The 25,516-nt window shown below is 40.5% G+C and overlaps 1 protein-coding gene across 4 annotated transcripts in view; it reads right to left on the bottom strand.

The window, feature by feature from the left end:
* rbfox2 (RNA binding fox-1 homolog 2) overlaps positions 1-23,636 on the bottom strand; it is a 46,174-nt gene extending 22,538 nt beyond the window's left edge. For 3 of the 4 annotated variants that reach the window (XR_003675785.1, XR_003675780.1, XM_028470438.1), the window contains exons 1-2: positions 22,667-23,634; positions 10,687-10,737 (exon numbers count right to left, since the gene is read on the bottom strand). Coding sequence is in view for 2 of the 4 variants with exons in the window: in XM_028470438.1 (XP_028326239.1) it covers positions 10,687-10,737; positions 22,667-22,918 (303 nt within the window). In the remaining 2 variants the exon portion in view is untranslated. Of the gene's footprint in view, positions 1-10,686; positions 10,738-22,666 lie in introns of all 4 variants that reach the window. The other variant, XM_028470522.1, reaches the window with a different exon arrangement.
* Positions 23,637-25,516: the final 1,880 nt, after the last annotated feature.

Here is a 25,516-nt window from a genome sequence, read left to right as displayed (position 1 = left end):
ACAAAAGTTAAGGTTTCTCCTTGAAAGACAACAAATATAAATATGTATGAGCTAAGCTTCAAACTGAGATATCACATCCAAAATGTACGACATTCTTGCACAGGAATTCAAGAGCAATACAATGGAAATGATCTCGTCGAGACCGGCTTTCAGCGCTGAAAAAAAATGCAATAATTTCCCTCAATGACCTCACTTAACTGTAACGGTTCATCTGACATCAACTGCATTTGTTAAGGTGAATGTAAGAGAAGGCAAAGCAAGTCTCTCTGGGTCACCAGGTAAATGCTAATCAGAGTAAGGTACAGAAAGACAGAAACAAGACATGAGAACGTGACTTAAGATTAATACTAAGTGTTTCAACCAGCAGTCAACCAATTATTGTTGAGCGCTATCCATTATCCTTAATGTGTCCGTTTGTGCACACGGTCGTCTGTTTATGGCTTATGATGCATTAGAGATGATGTTTTCGTGAGCCTCCATGTGTAACCTGCGTGTTAACCTTCATTCTATTTAACATATGAAGGTGGAGGCTTCTTAATGCACCACATTTTGATGGTGCAGAGTCCATGACAACGGACTGAAACACTAATAAAACATTTATCCCAAATCTAACAGTGACCCATTTCAACTTAGTTCAAAAAATACAAAATCCAACAGTGACTGAGAAGTGTTCAGAGTTAACGTCAATCCCAGATTATAAACATGACTAGTCTGCACCAATTGACGCATCAAACAAATGCTTTTTGTTCAGCAGCTCTAGGGTTAAAAAACACTGCAGTGTAGCTTGTAGTGGTTCTACATTTTGAGCACTCCCTTTTCCTCTGTAGTGATGCCTTAGACTCTCGCCACTAGTTTCTCCATTACATTCCACAACTTGTTTCTGCTGAGGCTGCTTTAAAAACACTAGAGGAAGCGTGAGCATCATTGTGTTTAACAAATAAATGCTCGTGCAGAGCACATCGAACTAACTAATAAGACTCAGAGATTGTTGCTCTGGTGAGATTGGAAATATACGAGTCCAAGTCAATTTAATGGAGGAACGGTTTTATCCCTATGCAATAAGAAAACTCGTGTAAAGTCCGGCCATCACAAATAGCACTGATTTGATGGTTGTGCGTAGGGCTGCAGTAAAAGATTCCTTTAGCAATCAATAACGATAATCTATGAGTTTTTAAATGATTAATAAAATAAGAAAAATCACACATTTTGCAGTCTTTATGCTTCCTCATCTTATTCCAAAACCAACTGATTCATGTGACAAAAATCCTTTTTTATTGCACAAAACAAATAAAACATTTCAGATGATATTACTTCAAGGCCTAAAAATCTAAATGTCCTTCAGCATCTTAAGACCCTACTTTTTTTTTTAATTGCACATGAAGAAATGAGATTGGTTGAAAAAAAAAAAAAGCCAATCAAGATACTAAGCCAATCATTGGCTGTAGCGGGCTTCCCCCTTTCTCACATAAAGATAGGATTATAGTCATCGATTATAAATAGTCCCTTTTCTACTTCTGCATGAGCTCATTTTGGTCATACAACACTGAACTAACCAACTGGCTGCTTTAGAGACGCTTTATATCCCCCTGTCTCGCCGGGATAACATTCACCATTTTTCACACAGTCACATTGAAAGCATCGTACTAGAATAGTAACTTTCTCACTACTGCACATTTGGCCAAGGAACGTGACAGAAACTGAATACAAATGTATTAAAAAACAGGTATGAAGAGATGTGATATCTGAAAATAATGGATATTAGTTTTTTCCACAGTACATTTGCATTTAAAATTCAATTAAAATGCCAAATGATGGATAAAAACATTGAAATAATGCAATCACATTCAATCAAGTTTGGAAAGGGCAGACATCTAGTGTGTTCATCAATGCTGATGACGCTGTTACTTTAGCATTGAGCTAACGTCCTTCTGAATCTGAATCTTCCAAGTGGTTGTGCTAGGTAAAAATAAATATGCTTCCTTTCAGACAATATGCAAAACACAAAGCTATAATGCAGAAGGTTTGTAAAGGGATCCAGTGCTGTAGTGAAGGATTGTTGACTTTACAAGTTGAGGACAACACACCCAGAAATGTTGCACTTGGTGCAGTTTTCTGGGAAAACTTCCCTCCTGCTGTGCACTAAAATGTTTATCACAGCTCCAGTGTTTTCGTACGCTTTAACATTGATGACTCATGAGAAATCTCACTCGAACTAAAGATGAGTCAGTCTTGGATTTGACAAGTTGTGATGCAACTCTGACAGTGTGTGATAGTGACTGTAGTTTTTATTCTGCACTCTTGTGGTTTGATATCTGAGATTTGGTTTTAATTCTGGTTGCAAACACAGCGTGTTCTACCACTGATAAGTTCCCAGTCACTTAAGTCGTGTTATTGTGGTGGCTCTGGCACAGAAACAGACTACAGCCTAGTGGGAGAATGGACAACCCCGGCTGTTGCTGCTCCTTCTGCCAGACCAAAATAGAAACAAGATTATGAGCACAAGAAAAAACCCACAAAAAAACAGCCGTTCGTTTGTGTGTGACGATTGGCCTTTTCAGAGCAGATCCATTTCAGCTTCCTCTCAGCAGTCCTCTTTCTATTTGATACATTGTGTCCTCAAACTAATACCTAAAAAAAAAAAAACAACACTCCTGTGTGCTGCTTTTACCTGTTTTTATTTTTTCTTTGCTCTCTCCACCTGTCAAACTCTGACTGTGAGTGGCCTTTGTGAGTCGCACCAGGATAAAAGCATCAGCTGAATAAATGCACAAAGATAGCGGCATAAAAGGAAGAACACAAAGACATAGAGGAAGGGCATTCTTGGTCAATTTGAAGCAAAGTGCTGCCCCGTAGACAAGCAAACTCTGTGCTTTGCATTTCTGTCAGCACTCGTGTCTGTGCAGGCTTTTGTTTTGTGTGCATGTCTTGTGCATGTCTGCTTGTGTGTTTGCACACACACACACACACACACACACTCCTGTGGTGCTGGGACGTTAAGGGGTTGTGTAAGTGTATGCTTTGGCCAGGCAAGGCCAGTGACTCAGAGCGGTAGCTGTAGCTAGCTTACTTTCGGGTCAGTTAGCAACTGCAAGTGTGTCTGAGGAAGAATGTTATAAAATGTGCACGACTGCGACAGTCTCACCAAGATACAGCAGGAGGAAAAGGATAAAGAGCAGACGAGGAGAGGAGGCTTACCATCTAACCGCAACGTCAATGGGTCATTTCACATGAATAATAGCAGCGCAGGATTTTACTTTCTCTGGCCTACAGCATATTAGTCTACAGCCTAATTCTACAAACTTGAATGTGGATGTTGTGATTCATGTAGTTATGAGTAGGAGACGCTCATATTTAATCATCTTAACTGTGGACGATGAGCGATGAGATCACGTCTTGGCTTGGGAGGCTGCGATGCTGTTAGTCAAGCAGCAAACAGCTGGAGAAACGTTTAGGATGCGTCCGTGGCATACCGATGAGCCAGGAGACACCCTCTTGTTAAATTATTCCATCCCACGTCAACCTCCACCCTCCTTCGTCTCCATCACTCTTCCTCCTCCCCCTTGCTCTTCCTCTCTTCTCCTCTCACTGCTGCTGCTCTCCCTTTCCTCCCACTCCCTCTGCTGTGCGCTTCATTTCTTTACGCTTCATAAAATCCAGACGGGACCCTTGCATACGTCCCGCCCCCACACGTGTCAATCAAAACCTCGTAGCAACAGGATATCAGTGGTATCCAGACTCCTCCCTTCACACCACTCACCATCTCCTTATAGGGTAACATGTCTGCTTGTCAAACAAACCCCCACCCCCAGTCTTTCTCCGTGTAGGGTATCTTCTTCCTCACACAAAATTTCAGCGAGAATCCCCCTTCATCATACATGTGCACATGCACACACATGCCATTCTCGACTTTGCTTTTCATCTTCCAATCAGCTGCGTGTCACTGGGCCTGCACCAGTGCGACGCTTTATGAAAAATAAACACTTCAAAACAAAAAGATGATGACGGTAATTGTCGACATTATTCCTCATTACTGTCCACACGCCACCCAAGAGCAAACACGTGTGCAGGTGAACACACAAACTTGCAGAGAGCCATGTATTTACTCACCACAAGCTTTAGACTGACCATGAAACAAGTTTGTCCTGCTTGGAGATAAATAAGCGCTCGATAATAAACGTCCTTCTCTGGGTGTCCAGCGTGGTTTCAATATGTACACAAGGTGGCTGTACGGCATTGTTGTTACTGTCAACCAATCAAACCAGTGAGTGGGGGCAACCCCTATCCATTTCAAAAGAGAGGATTTAAAGTCACGCAAATGCCTCATCGCACACACTTCTGAAGACATTACAAATGCAAATATCCATTTGAGAAGCACAATAATCTAGGCAGTGCGAGGTTTGATCCATTACATAACCATTTTGTTTGGAACCACAGTCCATGAAGGGCTTTTACCTCTTACAGTCTCTCTTAATGTCTTCAACCACCTAACAATTTGCACAAAAAGCACGAGTCGTGAAAGTTGCCATGGCAACATGGCTAATTGGAATCATTTAACAACCATTACTGCTAACCCTGAATCAATAACCAAGATTTGGGAGGTGGAGGAGGCCGTGGTGGAGAGGTGGAGGTTGGTCGAAGCCTTACGACCCTGTTTGCTGTGTGTGCAAGCGTGGCAGTAAGAGCACAGCTTTTTGCAGCAGGTAGGCGTCTCTCCCTCGCCTCAGGGTGCACTCTTAGGTGGGGCTTGAGAAAGTATTTTAGTCTTTTGCACCCGTTCTACTGCTTCAACTCTCTGGCAGCTCAGGCCAAAATGATTAAGGAAAGTAGCAGTGCTCAAGCATTGATAAATTACATTACTCTCTGTCATAATATAACTCACAAATAACTGCCAAGTCAGCTTTAAGTACTTCATCTGCACTACTGAGTAAACTGGCTCTCTATAGGATCTACAGTCTTGTCACAATTCCCTGTATTTTACCTCCTACTCTCTGCTTAATCAGACCTTATTTTACCTTTGCAGACTTCGGATGTCCCATCACTTAAAAAAAATCAATTTCCCATCCCATGCCTCCTTTCTGTCTATCTTTTATGACCCATCCCCCTCTTCGAGGGGCTCTTAAAGAAAAACATTGAGATAACAGCTGCCAAGGCCCCAGGGAGAGCAAGAGCAGGGAGAAAAGAGGTCAAACAGTAAAGAGAGCAGGAATCTGAGGTACAGCTGAAAGAGAGGGGCACACACACACAGGCGGGCACACTAATTCTGACGCCATTGGAAATGTAACGATAAGAACATGACACTTCACGCACCAACTTTTCAGCCCACTGTGTGCTTGAGCTTCTGTGTGTTTGTGAAATGTGTGACACAGATTACAGTGAGGAGGTGTTGGTTGAATTAAGAAAAAGACATGGACAACTGTTCAGGGGACACCTGTCTCTTTAACTCACAGGCCCGAGCGAAGTACAGCGACAGCTGCATGAAGACGAACAAGAGTTTCTCCTCCACTCATACTTTTTTCCCCTCACCATTTTCCAATTACTTTCCCTCGCAGAAGCTTACAGAGTAAATCACTGAGCTACCATGTAAGGACTAACATGCAATATAATGTGCTCACACAGATTCCTCTGAGCATACATAATACATGGCAGCGCACAGTTTCAGGCAGTGACAACTCTTGATGTTCATGCACTTCTAGCTCTGGGCAGGAGAACAGATGCCACGGCAACAGTGTACAATAACACACCAACGCTTGTGAATTTCATCAACACAATTATAGGAATTTGCAGTTTGCTTCTTGCTATATGCCAACTGCCTGAGTTCTAATGTTTATGCCACCTTCAGAGGAACTGGCAACCTTGTCCAAACAGCAGTGAAATGCACCGACTACGAGACTGCTCAAGTAAAAGGGTCAAGCAAAGTCCTCATCTGTTAGTAGTTGATTAGCGTTTAATGCTCAATGACAGCTACGCTTGCTGGCTCTTGTGCCGTTTCGTGTACAGTGAAGCCTGAGCTCTGGCAAAGACCTACTAGAGGCATGCGGAGAAAGCAGGCAATGGAAAATAGAGCACTCACCGACAGCACGTTAGGATAGTACAGTCCCATCATCGTATTCTGTGCAACAACTCCAGTTGCCGTTGCTCCTTTCTCTCGCTCTGCCTCGCTATCTCCCTCTCTCCGTGCTTGTGTCACCTCACCAGCTCAGTCTCTCTTGTCTGTCTCACAGATTCAAAATCTCCCTCTCTCTGCCCCCGCTCGCTCTGTCCCCCCCTTCCAGTCCCCACCCCCTCCTCCTCCTCCTCCTCCTCGTCAGGCCTCTGTCGTTAACACTGCTTCTCCTCCACCGCTTACTCTCTTTTATTTCATCTCCTCTCCCTCACTTTCCGTCTCCCACTCGTTCCGTGCTGCGCCTCTACCCCAGTCTTGTGTTTTGCTGCTGTGCCCTTGCCTGCTCATCTCTTCTGCCTCTTCCCTAGTCCTCCTCCTCTCTCACCCAGATAGCCTGACGCCTCCCCCTCCTACTTCTCTGCCTGTCACACCTGCAAACTTTCCCCTCCCCTCTGCTTCATCTGGTGTCGCAGTCCTCCCCTCCTCCCTCTCCCCCACTCTCCCTTTTCTCCCGTTCTCTTTCTCCATGTAGGTGAGTTAACTGGGGCTGCTGGTACCATTGGGAAAGCAAGTGAATACTTAAATTCTCCTTTTCCACCTCCTTTGTGGACAACAAAATAGCTTCTCGTAAATGTACAGGTTCATTCATTCACTTACGGCTAAATATCAGACGCGCACATGCTTGTATATCATTAATTAGGAATCTGGAAAGCTGCACCGATCTAGCCTTTTATGAACACCACACACATGAGCAACCAGCTTTCACTACAACAAAGAGGAACGTCAATGATCATCAACTTTCAACATGTCAATACTCAACAGAAGATTCAATTATAGGTCAATCAATTCAAGTTTAGGTAACAGCATACATTATTTGGAGATTCTTAACATGTATACCTTTTTTTTCCCCCAGTCTCGAAAGACTAATCTTTCACTGTAAAAGTTTAACATTAAGGTGAACGAGGAATACTTTGCCCTGACGTACAACAATCTCAGGCTTGTTGAGGATTGCATTTATGTTGCACGAAGAGACACTGGTTTGAACCAATCAGCTTTCAGTACCCGATTCCTTCCTGGTTTCCATTTTACAGCTCACATCGTATTCTTTCAGTCCGTCGTCATAGCAACGCCGCATGAGACAATTACTTGGCAACCAAACAGTGAGTGTGTACACCTCCTCGGCTGACCACGGATCAGTCGAGCAGGTTGCCCCCCCCCTTTTTTGTGGTGGGGGGGGGGATGCAACCAATGTAAAAGTGTACAAATTGAACCACTTTAGCTGCTGCCCTGTGTTGTAGTAAGTCAAATGATATACTAATGCACCACCTGCAGTGTTTTCCCTCCACTCTTTAATCTCCTCATGTTTGCGTACATTATGGATAGACATATGTGCCTGACATAGAACCAAACGGAGGAACAAAGCCAACTGCCTTTGAAACTAACAGAACACAAGGCATCAGCAAAACATTTCAATTCTCCCTAAAAGCAGAGACCATTTGTCATTCTATTTTTGCAGCATTTAGTCTCTTTTTGGATACTAAATATACACTCAAAATAATTAAAATAGATATTAGCGCTTGAACGACACACTGAGTTCACAATATTCCTTGGACAAATTTTGCTGGACAATATATTGACCCACAAATAAAAAATGTTTTAGATCAAATTAACCACTGATTTAATGATAATATATCATAATAATGCAAGTACACCCTTTCAAACGCAATAAACCTATTTTTTATACACTTGTAGTTGGAATATTGGGAACTTTTAAATATCCTAAATAAATAAAACAAACAAAAAACAATAAAAATAAACTGGACTATTTTTTAGTAATATATATACATATACACACACACGTACACACGGAGGCCTTTCCTGGAGACATTTGAAGCCACAATGAGGGCGGCTAGCGCCTATAGCGGCCGGCAGCGTCAAAACGAAGTTACAAAGATGCTAGAGCTTCCATCTGAAGCCATGTGAGCATCCGCTGAACTTCCACAACGGCATAAGCGTGGGTGCTCACGCTGCCGCAATATCACACGGGTATCACACACATTCACTCCATTCATTCCACTACGGGACAAATGCGCCCATGTGCTGAGACCAATGTTATCCGTCCGGTTTGGAGGCAGGAGACAAGGAAAACAAACGTGGCGATATATCAAGGCTGAGAAAGTTATTAAGTTTATTTTCATTTGGCAAAGAGGATCTCTTCGTGGTATGATCAGAATCACTGATCCAGATAACAATCATTCGCTCAAATTTCCATTCCCTTTAGCAACAATAGAGTGGGCCGAAACGTAAGAGCACCACCGCAACGAAATGCGCAATCTGAATCCGATCCAGATGAAATTAAGGAACCAACCCGACATAACAGTCAAATTTCATAAAGATCGGTCAATTACGAATAGAGATATTCTTTTTTTAAATTTCCCCAATGATGACAGATCCAAAGTCAGTATACTGGATCATGGAATCTTAAATGGCCTAAGCCATAAGGTCTAAAATTATTTTAAGTACTTTTGATGTAATCCTGCTAACAGAAAAATACAAGAATGAATAAACGCTGATGAAACTTTTACCTCCTTGTCGGAGACAATGGACCTTTCACAAAAGCCTTGAGCCCCTTACTTACTTTTGGGAGGTCTGTCATTTTCCTGAGTTGCTCTCATCTGGAATGGTTACCTATCAAGTCTTTTTGGAGCAATACCTGCGCAATATCCTCCAGATCCAGGCAAAAGGGGTTACAATATGCTGTGGAGGGATATATTCAACATTTTAAAATGGTGCAGCAGCAGCTCCAGCTCACAACTGACCTTTTTCCCTTCTTTTTCCTATTCCTTTTTTTTGTTTACCTATATTTTTTATTCTTAATGTGTTCCTTTATTTCTGATAAACATGGATGCTCAAACTGCATTGTTTTTTCTGCTGCTTGTGTCTGCAATTTTTGCAATCGTGTCCAGAGATTTTGCTCGGGTGTTTACACCCGAGATCAGCTGTTAGCTCTCCATGGTAATGCTACGCCAGCCTATGCAGTGAGACCAGACATCCCCCGTGAACTCAGGAGGAAACAGCGGGGATGTTGCGCGAGCAAGAAGTAGATATCAGCCTGTACTTCGGTCCATCGTTATGGGGAATGTTAGATCTATCTCCAATAAGATGGACGAGCTAGCGGCGCTACTAACCCGGCATGAGAACGACTTCGGGAGGCGAGCCAGCTGATGTTTACGGAGTCGTGGCTCACAGCGCTATAGGTACGTGAATATATAATTGTCACCTTATTTAATCAAAACCAAATCAAGCTTTATTGTCTTTTTGCTGAACATACACAGTCCAGACAAGATGAGATAACGTTAAAAACATACACATCTCCCATACAACACATACACGCATACTGACACACACACACACACACATCCCTGAGACGTTTTTTTTTTTTTTTTATAGTTTTATAGTTCATTATAGACATCGCTCCAGTTGTGTTTTCAGTTTTGAGAACACGACTCCCCAAGCTAAACTCTTGGGGTATCCGACCTGCACAAGCCATGAGCACACCGCTGCACCATTGTGCCTTCGCTGAGCATGTCGGACCCTGTTTACATAGTAACGGTTGCTCGGACGTACGATTGAACAATGATTGTTTGTGGGCGGGGTTTTGCGAACGGTCAATTCATGTTCAGACTTCCATAGTGAAAAACAGTAGTGCAAAAGCTATTGTAGCCTTTTACTGAAGCAAATAAAACCTGACATGTTAGAACAGATAAAGTGCAGATAAGCAGCCAGAGGTTGCCGGGCATCGCCGGGAGAGAGAGCCATGAGGGGATTATGGGCAGAGCATGTGAGAGGATGAGTGAACGAGTAGAGGATGATCTGAGGATTAACCGCAGAAACTGAACAGTCTAATAACACAATGAGCTGGCTAATACACAAACGAGCCAACAGATTGTAGCTTTACACACACAGACACACACACACAAAGATGTGAGTTCCTCTTTTTAAGTGTGGATTTGTCTTGGTGAACAGAGGAGGGAAAAAAAACCCAAGAAAATTCTTTAAAAAAAGCGTTATTTTTACAGCCTAAAAGATGATTATCTGGAGGATTAAAAAAAGAAATGGTGAAAGTTGAGCAGGCATGTCTCCTAGCTGGCTGATCTATTCTGATATTCACCCCATCCTTGTGATTTATAAAGCCTCATAATACTGTTAAATGAAAACTAAATCCAGATTTTTATGAGGAAATACTGGAAGCAAAGATTAAGGCACGTTAGTGTGCCGTGACGGATTACCTTTGCCAATATTTAGTCAGTTCAGTTTCAAATATCTTTTATTACAATAACTAATATTGCAAGTTTTAATACAGAATATCATCAGGACCTTGAAAATTATTATACATGCATGTTGTTGACATGGTAACTGAATGGTACTTCGTGCCGACAGGGGAGCGCACACGAAGGCTGCGAATTATTGATGGTATGCTGCAAGGTTTCTTTAATGCACGAAACGATCCATGCCTCGTTAAAAGTTTAAAAAAATGGATTTGAGAACCATTACATAAAAAGGTATTTTGTGGTTGCCCTTACCTGACTGTGAGATGGGTATCCATGGTAACCGAGGGTCAAAGGATCGTTGTTCTGGAAGAGAGAAGCACATTTTTGAAAAGTTAACAAATCACTTATATTAATCTTGTACACAAAACAGCTTTCTTTATATACAGATAGTTTCTATTCTTTATATTTGTGACTCTGTATTCCAAACTCCGCCTTTCTGAAGCCTAATCTAATTAACTCCATTGGTGAAACACTCCCGCTGTTTCCTTATATCGCTCTGCTCCAGAGTTTTACGCCCAGCGAATCTTTTGTCTGGGTGTAAAAGACGTGATAACGGGGGCGAGTGAGATCATGCAAGCAGGAGAGATGAAAGACGAGAAGAAGAAGAAGGAAGAAAAAATGGAGTGTCACCACAGCTCTTAAATCATAAATAGGTCAAGAGTGTCAGTGAGCTGGAGCCCATCAGTGTGAAATGCGATCATGAGCCTTGATGCAATCGCCAAAACATTCCTCTCAATGTTCTGGCAGTGTGAAGCAGATATAGATACATCAAACATCTGGCGAGTGATTACTGTAAAGTTAGATGCAGAAGGGAAAACATGGCTTTGTATGGTACTAAACGTTAAGCAGAAAAGAAGTGAGAGCAACAAAAATAGCCCCTGACTCACTTTATTCATACTCATAACAATATCCTTTGCTTTTATGTAAATGTATTCCATTAAAAAAGAGCTTTTCACAGCAATTAAGGCCCACGTGGTAGGGAGGGGGTTGAATCTGCCCGTCCCTGACTTCACATCACTAGATTAGAAAACATCTCTGCACCTCCCTCATCTCTCCGTCCTACTCTGATCTTCTTTTCATCTACCAACCAATGTCCCTCGCCTGCTCTGGTCCCCGGGGGAATACTTTGCTGTGTGTGCTTCGCAGCTTGAGTTCCCTTGATTAATACTGTAGCCATCTAACTCGACAACCCCCACAGGGCCATTTCACTAAAAACTAACCATACCGTTTCCAAATGTGAAAAGGCTTAGTCGAGAAACGAGGAGGTCTTTGTATTTTTGTGATTAAAAAAAAAAAAAAAAAATGCAGTTTGTGCATCTACCTCAGAGCCAAAAATGTACTTAGTGAACTGGCTTCTGGAGGTAGAAGCTCTAAATAATGAATTACCTCTAAGAGGCTTGAATATAATGAATAAAGCATAAACTTTGCTTTACGACAAGGCCAAACTCTAAATGCAATTGGTGAAGAGGCAAAAATAAAACTAAACCAGAGTCGACAAAACGGAGGTGCAAGCTTCAGCAAAGGTTGAACAACATTTATCAGAATAAACCTGGGGCTTATAATTGCAAAACCACAGCTGGAAAAACCACAGGAGAGAGACAGAATCTTGAAAAGAAAAAGAAAAAGAAATCTGAAAAGAAGGAGGGAACAAAGACAATGACTCATACATGAGCGGAGTCATGTGCTTAATTTCCTTAAGGAACTCGAAGGGAAGAGAAGCGTAGGCCACAGGGAGGCAGCTTAAGACGAATTTTTCCATTTTACTTTTACCTCCACAAAGTAAAAAAAAAAAAGTAGAAAATTTGACCAGAGAACCACTGATTCCTCATACTTGCAAGTGGTATTGGTGGGGAAAACAACACAGGGATTTGTTAGATAAGACCACAGTAAGTGATCAGAAGAAAGTCGCAAAATGACCTCAAGTAAACAGATGGCAGAGGAAAAGGGGGGCAGGTAGAGCTGGGGGCAGGGCATGTGAGCTCAGGATTATACGTAGATAGAAAAATGAAAGTCTTCATCTGCTTCAGGCCTCTGTTTTTCTGGATGCAACAGAAATCCACAAACCTACTCGTTCCTCCTCTCCAAAAACTACAGGTGGTGCTAGGTGTATATGTGAGTAATTGTTTAGTAAGCGAGTGTGACGTCTAATTTTATCACAACACTCGTGTCTATTCCTATCCTGCCTTGGGACCACGGAGCAGAGAGAGGTGCATTTTACTTTTCTGAGATTCATCCCACCAAGCTGTGAAGGAGAGCCACACACACGCTGGAGGATGTGAATCCACTTCTTCCACTCATGTGCTAAGTCTGCCGACAGTCAGTCAGGGCCTGAAGTCTATTTTCCCACAATGTAGCTAACATCCCTCCGACTTTTCACAGTGAACGCACACCTGCTGTCTCAAAGGGATAGGGCTGGCAGCCGGGGATTTCAGACGTCAGCTCAACATGTCAAAAGCACATAGACGGCATACGTTCCTACAGTAATAGTATGGTGCTGTGAAGTCATACGTAAAATAATGCCATGCGGCCCATGCCCATGAAGGTTTTCCTTTTGTTTTACTTGTACCATCTGTGGTGAATTTACAATTTTTTTTTAAGAAAACAAAATAAATACTAATAAAAATGCAACCCATAATTAAACAAAAATGTATGTCAAAAATAAGAATGTAATTTAAAATAATGAGTAAGATACAATTAAAAGATAGATACAGTATAAGTTACTATTGCAACAACACACCATCAGTAGGGTAAAACTAATCTAACTTGTAAACACATGGCTTATTCTGAATGCTCATTTTTAATTATTTATATGTCATATAAAGATGTATGAAAGCAGCATTAATGTCAGCCAATTCCCCCTCAGTGATCAATGGTTTGCTGAATCTGATCAGGTTCATTGATTAGGTTTTGATCAACTTAATTTAAATTAACCTAATTTAAATTATCCTGACGACATCATTCCAGACCGTAATGATTAAACAAAAACAAATGGACGCATGGATGCAACTCTGAGTATGTAAAGCTTGGGTTGCCTACGTGCACGGGTGCGATAAAAAGCCATCATCAATGAGCAAAGATCATATCTCATTTATATTGGTTTTTAATGTATTGTAGTCGCCAGTCCAAAAAAGACGTCATTAAAAATATGACTGAGCTTGGAATCGAACCCCAACCTTACGCTCCCAAGCACGCCGTAACTTGTAATTGTACAGCATTACTTTTTAAAGAAACCCTCCCACCCCGCAAATGACTCAGGCCATAAAATACAACATAGCATTTTATTTTGAAGGAACCGGAAGTGCACATGACAAGGTAAGTTTAAAAGCCGTTCTTTCCTTTTATTTTTAAAAAGTTAAAGTTAAATAAAACTTTGATCTAACTAAACCTTTCAAAATAAATAGAAAATAACAGCTTTCAACTTACTCTCATATCCAAACATAATGATGATGACGTCTATTGCCAGTTTCTTCAAAATACAATATCCTGTTGTGTTTTACAGCCTGAGGCAGTTGAGTCTGATGACTTTAATTTTGAAGCCTGAGATCCTGTCATTTGACTGCTTCTGGTTTAACAAGTGGCGCCGTTTCTTTTGATGGACATTTTGTTGAGACGTGATTCCGTTTGGTTTGACAAGTGACACCGTTGGATTTGACAAATTAGTCTCACTCTGAGAATGCAATATCTCACTCAGACCTGAGGATGTCGTAAAATGTACACCGTAAAGGAAGCTGAAGTTGATTTTACACTGGCCACGTTTACATGGGAGCTTTAATTCTGCTTTAAAGCAGAATAAAAGTTAATTCCTCTTTAAACTGGCCTTGTAAACAGTTCATTCCTCATGCTAATGTGATTCCAAATTAAACTTAAATCCAAATTAGGTGGCTGGTTTATTCCAAATTAAATAATTCCTCTATGTTGTAAGCACTTAATTCCTCTTTAAGTTAATTCCGGTCTTTCTGCGCATGCGATTTGCCACGATGACATGCTGGTGACTTGACGACATAATCCAAGATGGCGGCACACGGACATGAGCAAACAGAGAGGCTTCATCGGGGCACCATGCACCAGAGCTTCACTTATGACGTTATTTTTTCAGGCAACGTCCTGTGTAGTGGAGGCAGAACTGCTGTTGCATTAACCGCTGGCTTTGACTGACCAAAGTACGGACTTCTATCTCCCTTCTCCTGCCCTATGTCTCTCCTTCTGCTTCACGAGTGAAAGCAAAACTGTGTGTTTTTGACATCTTCACAACTACAATCAAAATAAAAGTGAAAACAGTCCTCATGTGTGATCTTCTATGTTGGAGCTGAAAATAAAAGGTTTGTTGTGTTGTTTCCCGATAGACGTGAATACATCGCATTCTCCCCCTGTCCAATCAGAGCCTTCCCAACCCCCAGACTGAAAGCGGAATTGAATAAAGGCGAATAAATCGGTTTTCCATGTAAACCTCAATTCGGTAATTACTATTTCCATGTAAACACGAAGCAGAACACTTTAATTCCAAATGACTTAATTCAGAGTTACTAATTCCAAATTAAAAAAACATAATGTAACCGTGGCCACTGCCATTCTGAGTTTGGGATCTAAAAAGGGATTGACAGCAATGGCTGTAAGTGTGCCAAGTATAACTTCAGGTATTAGAAGATACATTTATTGTATTTTTTAATAGTGGCCTAGATGTTTAAAGTTAATTAGAAACAAAAGTCTGCATTTGTCATCTTTGTCCAATTATTCAGAGTTCTCCACTAAAATTTCCAGGTAACAGTGAGACACCATTATCCCATTGCAGGCATAAAAGGTGTTATTTCCATCTGCTTTATTACCTTGTCTCTTATATAATAATTAGTGAGTTTGGTAAATGCTTGAAGGATTTCTATCAAATCTGAAAGCAAGATTCTCACAGAGTGCACAAAAGACTAGGAATGTAGTAGATGTATAAAAGAGAAACCACAGCATAACCTGAGCCAATGGCCAGAATCAAGGCATCATCACATCTACTGTCCACAACTCACTTGGCATTGAGTGACGCATCTTTAAAAAAAAAGCTACAGTTTCTCGAGATCAAGGTTAATATTTATTAATTGCATGTTTGGCAAAAGCTCCCTGAATCATGTCTCCACTGATTTATTCAGTGGGTTATGTAACCGCACAATAATTCCAAGCTGTGACGTTTTGCAGTGCTGCTTAAACCACAAGTAAACTATACAGAAAGCCATTTGTTGGAATCTGACGGAACATTTTAGCCAAGTTTCTTTATTGTTGTCATGATATGCGTGATTATCCAGTTTAAATGTCTTGTACCCAAGGCTTATGTTTTGGTTTATTACCTTTTGCTGAGTTGATGGTTGGATTATTGATCTCCACCACATTACCTATCAAGCATAAATTACACTAACCTGAATATATAGCTTAAATCTTTAATATTGGGGGGGGAAAATCGCTAAGTCTAGCACTAACTCTAAATCTTCCCAAAATCGAAGCCATAAACCACTCAAGTACTTCAAAGACAAATTGGCCGGCAAAATTCCAGCAGTTTGTCGCAGAGGCACTAGAGTCCAAAAGTAAAACTAATAAGTCCAATTAGAAAGTGAATTTGTTTTTCTTGCTGATATTTTTCATACAATTTCAGTTTGCACAGAGGAGTTATCCCCCCTCATTAATGTCCTAGTCATTTGTTCCTCGCACTGTCACCCCAGGCAGGACCTTATTAGGTTAAAGTGTCCCACTTCCTACACAGAATGACAACAAAACACGGCCTCTAAACAGGAGGCCAGATAGATATTGAAGCCGACAGCATCCTCTGTGCTTTTCCCTAAACCTGAGCCGCAGTTTGCACTGTGTTATAAAACCTCAGTCGTACTGAAAAATGCAGGATTCCCCCAGTGCAGATTTGGACAAACCCTGCAGATAAGTAGCTACTCTTGATGCACGGCAATGAACATTTAAACTCACTCTGCTGAATACACTCCACAGCCTTCCGCTAGCTTTATTTTGCTCGCGTTAGCAGAACATTCACTCATCCAGCACATAAAGCACTGATTTATAAATGTGCTGCTGCCTGGAAAAAACTTTCCAGATCTGCTTCGACAGAGCTTTTCTTTTCCTGCACTATGACGACATCACAACCTGATTAGAAAAAATAAAAAATGCAGTGTCAATAACCAAATGGGAAGAATCCCATTAGGATGCTGCAGTGGTGCAAAATGGATTGCTTTCAACTACAACCACACCCTGTTGTGGCAGCTTTAGAGAAGGTCAGGGTTCAGTACTTTTCCTGATGTCAACAATCAGAGCTTTTTTTCCTCAAGAACGGAAAGGATTACAGAGGAGACGCCGGGCTTTACGAGCGCCAGGGTAGAGAACGCCCGCTATAAGATTTGCAGTCCTTTGTTAATTGGCTTTAGAGATGCAGATGTTTCATGGAAAATAGAAAACTTCTGAATAATAAAAATGGGAGAACTGAACATTATTCAGCCTAAAACACGGGACTGTTGGAACAACTTACGTCACTGTTTTATGTAAAAGCACATTGGGATTGTAGGGTGATGTTTAGGTGTATGGCATTGAGACGAGTAAAAACATTTATAGAGAACGTATTTTTAATGGAAAATAACAGTTCATCAGTTAGAGCTTCATCTATTGCCAGTGGGTATGTAGACCTTGTCTTCTGCTTAGCTATGATTAGGAAAAAAGTTGCAATACAACTTTTTCACAATCAACATGATGCCAATATTGCTGCATTTTGCGTTGGCCGACACCGATCCGATATTAGTATGAATCATATATACTTTTTTTCACACCTAGGGCAACAGTTAATTTATCAAACTATAAAATAATGGACTTTTTTGGCCTCGATATATCGCTATGTGCGTGTTTGTTTTCCATGTCTCCCGCCTCCAAACAGGCCCGAGGACATTAATTTATAGCAGCGGAATGACTCTCCCGTCATTCATCCTGTCTCTTTGTGTTTGTGGCTGCAGGATAACTTAAGCACCGCTCAGCTCCATGTTAGCGTTCCCCGCATGGCACGGCCACAGTTGCATGAGCTACCAATCCACTAGGGACGTGAATCTTTGGGTGTTTCACGAATCGATTCTTAGGGTCATGATTTGATTCAAAAATCAATTCTCGTTTTAACCGATTCTCGTTTCAAAAATTGATACAATGTATAGTGTGTTAAGGCAAATTATGGCATCAAAACAACACAGTTTGTATAAGATTATTTTAAATAAACTGATTACAATGATGTAATCACACAAAGGCAAACTTAAGACAAAAGTAACATTTATTCATACTAAACAAATAAAAACACACACACACTCCTTGTGCTGTCTATGTAATACCATGTAAGTTAGCGTCGCTGTTGTTTCCTGTTGGGATTGTGTCAGACTGTAAGGTAGGGGTAGAAAAAAAAAAAAAAAAATCTATCCACGTGAGAATCGCAATTCTAATCATCTACAATTCTGAATCAATTCATAAACTTCAAAAATCGATTTTATTTCTTTTTTCTCAAGAAAAACTCTAATTCAGAAGGTCCGCTTAGAGTCTTTACTCAGGTAACACTGTAAACTGAACATAAAAATACATATTAGTGTTCTCATAAATAAAAAAATACCACTATTCAAAAAGTCAGCTAGCTCCGTGCTAACATCTATGGGAAAACTGATATATATGCTCATGCTAACATTTACCGTGATCGGCGATGATTTATGTTTCACACCGTTTATGCTCAACTTTCACAAACAGTCTTAGGAGTGTTATCAAACAGTATACTTAAACACACTTACAAGCATATGTTTTTTTATTAGAGACTATTAGGTCATGGGTTTTCAAGATGGCAACTTCCGACTACTACAGCAACAGTGTTAGGTCAAAACACACAAACTCACCCAAAAAAAAAAAAAATTTTTTTTTTTTTTAAATCGATTTTTGAAGTTTATGAATCGATTCAGAATTGTGTATGATTAGAATTGCGATTCTTATGTGAATCAATTTTTCCCCCACCCCTACAATCCACTGCCGTAAAAACCACCCATGAGCATCCCATGCGATTGTAAAACAGGTGCTCACGCAGTTTAAAAAGGAAACTGTAGCATCTTCGTAGCATCCTCTTGAAGCTAATAAAGGTGCTAGCCCTGACAGCATGAGAAGTCCGATACAGGGACATACGGTGTCCCCGTGTCACAGACGTTAAAGGACAATCATTACTGATGCAAACTCACTAAAATCAACGCATATTATTTCTTTAGAAATTTAAAAAAAAAACCTGCAATTTTTTGTCCCATTTGAACAGTTTTCATTTTTTTTTTCAAACTAAATCATTGTGTAAATGGGTTAACAAGGTCCTTAATGGATTGGCAGAGTTACACATTAAAGTCAGTGTAAAGCAGAAATACATTTGTGTTATGAGTTTGTCACACCACAAAAACATGTCATTGACCATTGAGCCAAATTTGAAAGAGGAAAAAAAATCGCTAAGTATATAACAATTAGGTCTCAAATTCCTGGAAAAACAAGCACTTCTCTCTGCTCTGAAACACTGGGGGCGTGTCAGTTAGAGGCTCTGGAACCATGCACGGGAAGGGCGCCGCCTCTGTGTACCGAAAGAGGATGTAACCTACAGTAACAAAGGAAGTTAGCGCTAGCAGTGTCATTGGACAGGCCCAGCTCTACCTGTTTGAGCCATCAGAGCCAGAAACTGACTCCAAAAAATCCTGACTACACGTCGAGATGAGGCGGAACGTAAGCGCTGTGATTGGTCTGCCTGAACCTCAGCCCCGGTCACTGTCTTTTTCACTCAACACTGTGTTGTTTCAACTTTTTAGCGATACGAGTGTTGTTTATACAGTGGATTGAGTCAAAGAGAGAACTGAGACAGATAAAAGTGCCAGTTTTATTATTTCCTTTCATGGGATGCAGAACACATGAATTACCGCCAAACGGAGTTAATCGCGGATAAAAGGTGTGTGTTTACCATTATTGCACTACTCTGGAGGAGACATGACTGGTTAGCTAGTTGGATGCATTTGTACGCTTTAGCAGCAGGGTCGGGTTTATGCTAATAATGGCACCGTTACATAACGCGGCTGAGTTCTGACCCGCCCATTAAATCCTGAACACAGAAATAAAAAACAGTTTGTGAGGCCTAGCTCCACAATTAAATTATAAATGGTCGAATGGCTTTTTACATGTTTTAATACATTTATGACCTATTTAAAGTGTTTAGCTGAATTTGCTTTATACGGTCTTTAAGGAATGTACAACTATAACTTCTGTTCCTAAATGTTAATATTTATTGAAGAGCAATTTTGTTTGTCGAAACTTCATGAGCTCTTATTATTTTGGTTGTGTGTGGGTTTATATTGGAGTGTGCGTTCTTAACAGTGACAGGGTCTATTTTATTGGTTTTGGTTATCATTTTTTTTCCAAGTGCAATTTTCCGTTTCCTTTTTTTTTTATAACAAAGAGAAAGTCCTTTTTATTTTTATTGTTTTGTTTGTTTCATGTATTTAGGATGTTTAAAAGTTCTTGACATACCAATTACAATGGGAAATACTCAGGATAAATTAAAGTTTATATCATTTAAAAGGGTGTACTTGATGTATTATCATATACTGTATTATCATTATATTAGTGATTAATTTGGTCTAGAAAAATTGTTGTCAATAATATTGTTTATCGTCAATAATTTGTGGAACAATATGTCGTGCAGCAAAAAATGTGTTATCGACCCAGGCCTGTTTTTATTCCTTATTTTGTCAGTAGTGGGAAAGTTCACTTTCCAAAGTACACTAACTATTTCAAAATTCAGTTCACAAAGTTTAAAATTAGTTCAGTTCATAGTTTATCAGTCAAAATGTTTTACTAAGTTCTCACTTCCAAAAATAAACTAGTACTTAGACTTTTGGTTTTCGTCACCCAATATGTTGCTGAGACCTTATTCAGAATACTGGCATTTCCCCATATTAGCTACCCATTTAGTCCATGGTAGTAGCAGCTGCAGCATTCACGCCGACAATATATTTTCAAAAACAGGAAGAAAAACTTGCCTTTGAAAGGGCTTTTTTTTAATGAAAATTATGTAAACAAAAACAGTAGCCCTAAAGGTGCATCTGTTTTTGCATTTTAATAATTTTCCAAACCTGGAATCAATTCACATCAAATTCTATTTCAGTTCATACTAGATAGGTGTTTTAGTTCAATGCATTGTTTCAGGTTTGCTGTTGACGTTGTCAATGTGAGCAGTTGCTTCTTATAACCTGGTGCGCAAAGTTGAAAGAAAAACGTTATCATTTTTCCCACCTGGATCATCACTGACCTTTTCATAAAATTATTTTAAGTGAGACACCGTATTAATTATGGAGACAGAATCTGAGGTAGTGCTGCTTGGGCTGCAGACTGCTGCCTTTGGCAGTGTGACTGTGTGGTGGCTGGGGTTGCCATATTTGGTGTTTATATTGGGGCCTGTTTACGGCTTGTTTTAGCCAGGTTTGGCACTCTCTTGAACGAAGTTCAACTGTGAGAGAGCGCTGTTTACAAACGCCAGAATGAACACGCTGACAATAACATTCATCAGGCAGAAACACCATAGGTTCAGTTAAAATTCACCCAAAATATGAACAATCATTCAGGCACAACACTGTATTTTGTAGTCTGGAATGGCATGTTAAAAAAAAGGCTTGATCAAGTGAGTAGAGTAGAGATTAAAAAAACTGACCAATTTATTATTAACCAATGGTTACATAAATTTCAACCTTAAACATAAGAGTATAATACAAACGAATAAAGTCAATTCAAAGTTTAAAAAAATGTGAAGACTGAGGAATAGCCTAAAAAAATCCAATAAAAACAATATATATTATAATCGAGTTTTTAGATGCAGGCCGATATAGTCAATCACCCTTACTGATATCATTACCTAAATGTACACAACTCTGTCACTTAATAGACAAATGGTATTATCTCCACAGAAATAAAAACATCTGTGTACAAATGTGTACATATGCACGCATAAACATCCTGTTAATCCTCTGCTTTAAATAAGAATCTCCTAGATCAGTGTGGTTATAATGCCCCCTCCAGTAGGAGATGTGATCCCATTAGCTGGAAACAAAGCCTCTTTACTGCTAGTGATAGGGCAAATCTGCTCCTGCACCAATTGAGAGCGAGGGGAGGGGAGGGAGGGGGGATGATGGTGGATGAAGAGGCACCTCTCCCACTCTCATTTCCGGACCGAGCAGCCAGTTCAATACAATTTAGGAGCTGAGGCTATTGATCCATCACTCACAGACACACATACACACACATGCTATCACTGGCATTTGTTTGTAAGTGCATTACAGTTCTAAGGCTGTCTGTCAGCACTCAGCGGACAGCATGACGACGTAAAGTCAGCCATTTAGTTTTCCAAACAAGCCACTTCACCTCCATTACTGATGCTTTCAGTAACTGAGAAATCACTTTCTATCTTCCAACAGAGTACTTCAACCCACATAATCCACCCTAATGATATCCTGGGCATTCTCCTGATCTCCTTTGATGCTCTAATAGCAACCACATTGGACCACCATTCAATCATTAATGCTAACAACTGTGATAATGATATGTAAGGTCAGATAATACAGAGTATTGCAAACATTATCCATATGTTGGTTCAAAAGCAACAATGTGAGAATCATGTTGGATACGTTGACCTGATTTCCTCCATTAGGAGTCAACATTGGTACCTCAAATAACCACTCCACCCTTCCTCCACCTTAAAGATCAAACACTGACATCCTTTCCCATTTAACCCAACATTGTTGACACAACTCACCACATGTTCTTTCCATTATTATTTTCAATAGTGAAAGCTCAGGTTTGTCTTCATGTCAATACTCGGATCCTACTTGGAGTTTTAAGCTTTTAATAAGTCAGAAAACGTTTGGTCTTAAAGTATTTCTTTGAAAGAAATAAGATGCCCAAGATTTAGAGTTAAAACAAACCACGTGACTGTGTTTGCCAGCCTAATGTGAACCTATGAGCATCAATAAAGCAGCTAACAGACCTTCTGGCCCATATCAAATACAATGTCACTATTTCTGTGGTGGAGTTTCCTACACAAGTAATAAAAAGGACACCTCAGAGCATGAAGTCATTCAGACACTGTATCTCTGAGTGTAGACAGCCTTGCATGCTTTACTGTATGAATATGAACAATAGACTAGAATAGAGATTCGACTCTCCAGCTCACCTGACCGACCTCCCCGATCCCCACGGAGCCGTCGATGCGGGGACGCTTGCACTCCGCGCCGGTTGTTTCCACCAGAGCAGCGGCCGTCTGCCCATCGGGCTCCGGGTCTCCGCGCTTCATGCCCCGGACAGCTGCTGGAGCTCCCCCCGGGTTGCCATGCATTGCGGCCATGGTGTCCAGCTCTCTATCCCGGTCCATGAGACCCCGGGACACAGGCAGCATGATGGATGCGACGTCAGTCGACATTAACATTTAAAAATCTGCTTCTGATCCGCTTCTTCGGGTGAAATGAATCGGTGCTTGGAGGTTCAGTTGGTCTTCAAATGCCAGGTAGCGGGGCCTTTGTTGAAAAGCTCCTTATGGGTAAACGTATCTGTGAGGAAAAACACAACAATATAACGGTTAGCTTCCCACTGTATAGAATAAAAATGCCTTATTCCATAATCATTTGGGCCAATTACAGATGACTGTTCCATGGGTGAGCATGGTAATACGTAGCAGTGAGTGTATAATGATGTATTTACCGCGGGGCTGTATAGAGGCCTATAGGTTGGCCCACATCATAACAAACCAATTAAACACACACCACCGACATACAAAGCCCACTGAGGTGTCCAGCTTCCATGCGGCCTGTCCGGTGTCTTCAGGAGCATCAACAGCTTCAGGACGAAAAGCCCAGAAACATGTCCTCCCTCTCTCTCTCTCTTTCTCTCTGGGCCACAGAGCAGAGGTTCACTCAAAGTCAAGCCTCCTCAGCGGCGTCCTCTCTCCATGTTAGTCCGCAGAAAAGCAGGAATTATCCCCCTTCCTGAAGCAGGCACACACGGACGGACGCAGAGGCTCCTGGCTGTCCTTCCGTCCCGTCTTTATTGTCTGTCTTGCCTCGGTTTTCCCGGTGCGTTCATGGAGCGTGTGTTTGTGAGAGGAAACCGTCTTCCCTCCCCCTCCTCCCCCTCTCTGCTGTAGTCCTTCCCCTCCTCCTATCTTCCGCTCTGCCTTTGAACGCTGAGCCATGCAGGCCAGCCGTGCACTGCCGCAGTGCTTCCATACATTTCACTGAGGGGAGGGAGGGCCACAGTGTGAGGAGGGGGGATCCCAGGAACTCATGTGTACCCCCCATTACCCTCCTTCCCCCTCTTACAGAAAAACACTATCTTAAACCAACAATTCTTTATCCAATTTCAATTTTGAGTTCTCCATAAACATAAGCCATTACATTCCTGTCTCGTGCCGTCACAATGGAAAGCTGCAGAACCAAGGAAAGGAAAGGGCAGCACTTTGATAGATTTCATGCCTAAACCATTACACAACCAACACACAGACCAAGGTCCTGGTCGACAAACAAACCCAGTAGTGAGTCATGCAGCATGGCGTTTTTTATTGCTTGGATGACACCCAGTGGTCAAAGGGGACCATAGGAGGTAATTACACCTACGCAGTACAGCTGGAAGATGATTGATCCTCTATACCACTGTGTTCATAAACTTTATTAAGCACCACATACGCCACATGTCTCTTAAATTGAACGCACCACCATCTCTAAACGTTATTTCTGAGATTTGATGTTTTCGTTATTGGTTGTCCATGACTAAATATTCAAATTAACTATTGGTAATTTGTCAATGACTAAATATTCATATTAATTATTGGTTATTTGTTAATGACTAAATATTCCTATTCATTATTGGTTATTCGTCATTGTTGACTCTAAATATTAATGATTTGTCAATGTGTTCTGCTCCTTGTTCATGGAATGCTACACATGAATGATATACAAAATGCATGTTTTATCATGTAAAGCACATTGAGTTGCCTTGTGAATGAAATGCACTATAAAAATAAACTTGCCTTGCCTTTACAGAAAAGCTTTAAACTCAGCGTTTGTCTCACTGGGAGAGTTTAGGGACCTTTCACATCACCTTGTTCTTGTTTTAATTATAATTTATTTTTAACTATTTGGCTTTTATAATTTTATGTTTCATAATTTCTTCCTCTGACTGTACTCTCTGATCTTCATGTACTTGCCTTATCTGCTATTTTTTTGTTTTAAGAACATTTTTGTGTTTTTTGACACTATAAACTTGTTTTATGCATTTACTGTTGCTAGGACACACTTGTAAAATAGATTATTAATCTCAATGTGGTTCTCCTGACTAAATAAAAGCTAATGAATGAATGATGACTAAATATTCATATTAGTTAGGCTGAACAATAGTAACCTGGAACAAAAATGCAAAAAAAAAATCATTAAATTAGGAAATTGTCTACCACTAGTCTATTTGTCATGTCATTGCAACTGGTTCATTGAAAGAAAAATACAACTATTTGGATTTTACCTTTTTGTTTTAATGACATACATATGGTTTAAAAGCATGTTCCCTTAATGTAAAACAGTATCAGTAGGATATATAAATAACAATTGAAAACATTTCAATTTATATAATAAAAAAGTAAAAGTTTTGGTATTACAGATTATGTTGGAATTGTTTGAACAATCAGTTGCTGCATGATGCCAGCCAGACAAATTGAATTTACTGTAAGCTTCACTTTCATGATAATGCAGCAATTTTCTCCAAGGCTTAGAGCAATTATCACATTTTTTCAGAGCCAAGTTTCTTGTTTCAAGCCAAAGCAACTGCGTGCAGTCTGACATTATTCGGACAAAGCGATATGAACACACTTGTCATAAAATCATTTTGCAAAATGCCATTTATTTCTATTGCTCTTGGCGTTGGCTTATGTTTCTCCAGAGTCCCTGCAGAGGCTGTTTGGGTGCTTTTACTTTGAACAGCATAATGGTTAACCTTTAGACAATAAAATACAGCCATCTGGTGAACTGGTGTCCCCAAA

This window comes from Gouania willdenowi, chromosome 1, assembly GCF_900634775.1.
Source record: "Gouania willdenowi chromosome 1, fGouWil2.1, whole genome shotgun sequence".
Lineage (NCBI taxonomy): Eukaryota > Metazoa > Chordata > Actinopteri > Blenniiformes > Gobiesocidae > Gouania > Gouania willdenowi.
Note: the sequence above shows the minus strand (reverse complement) of the source record. Positions and strands in the feature narration are given on the sequence as shown.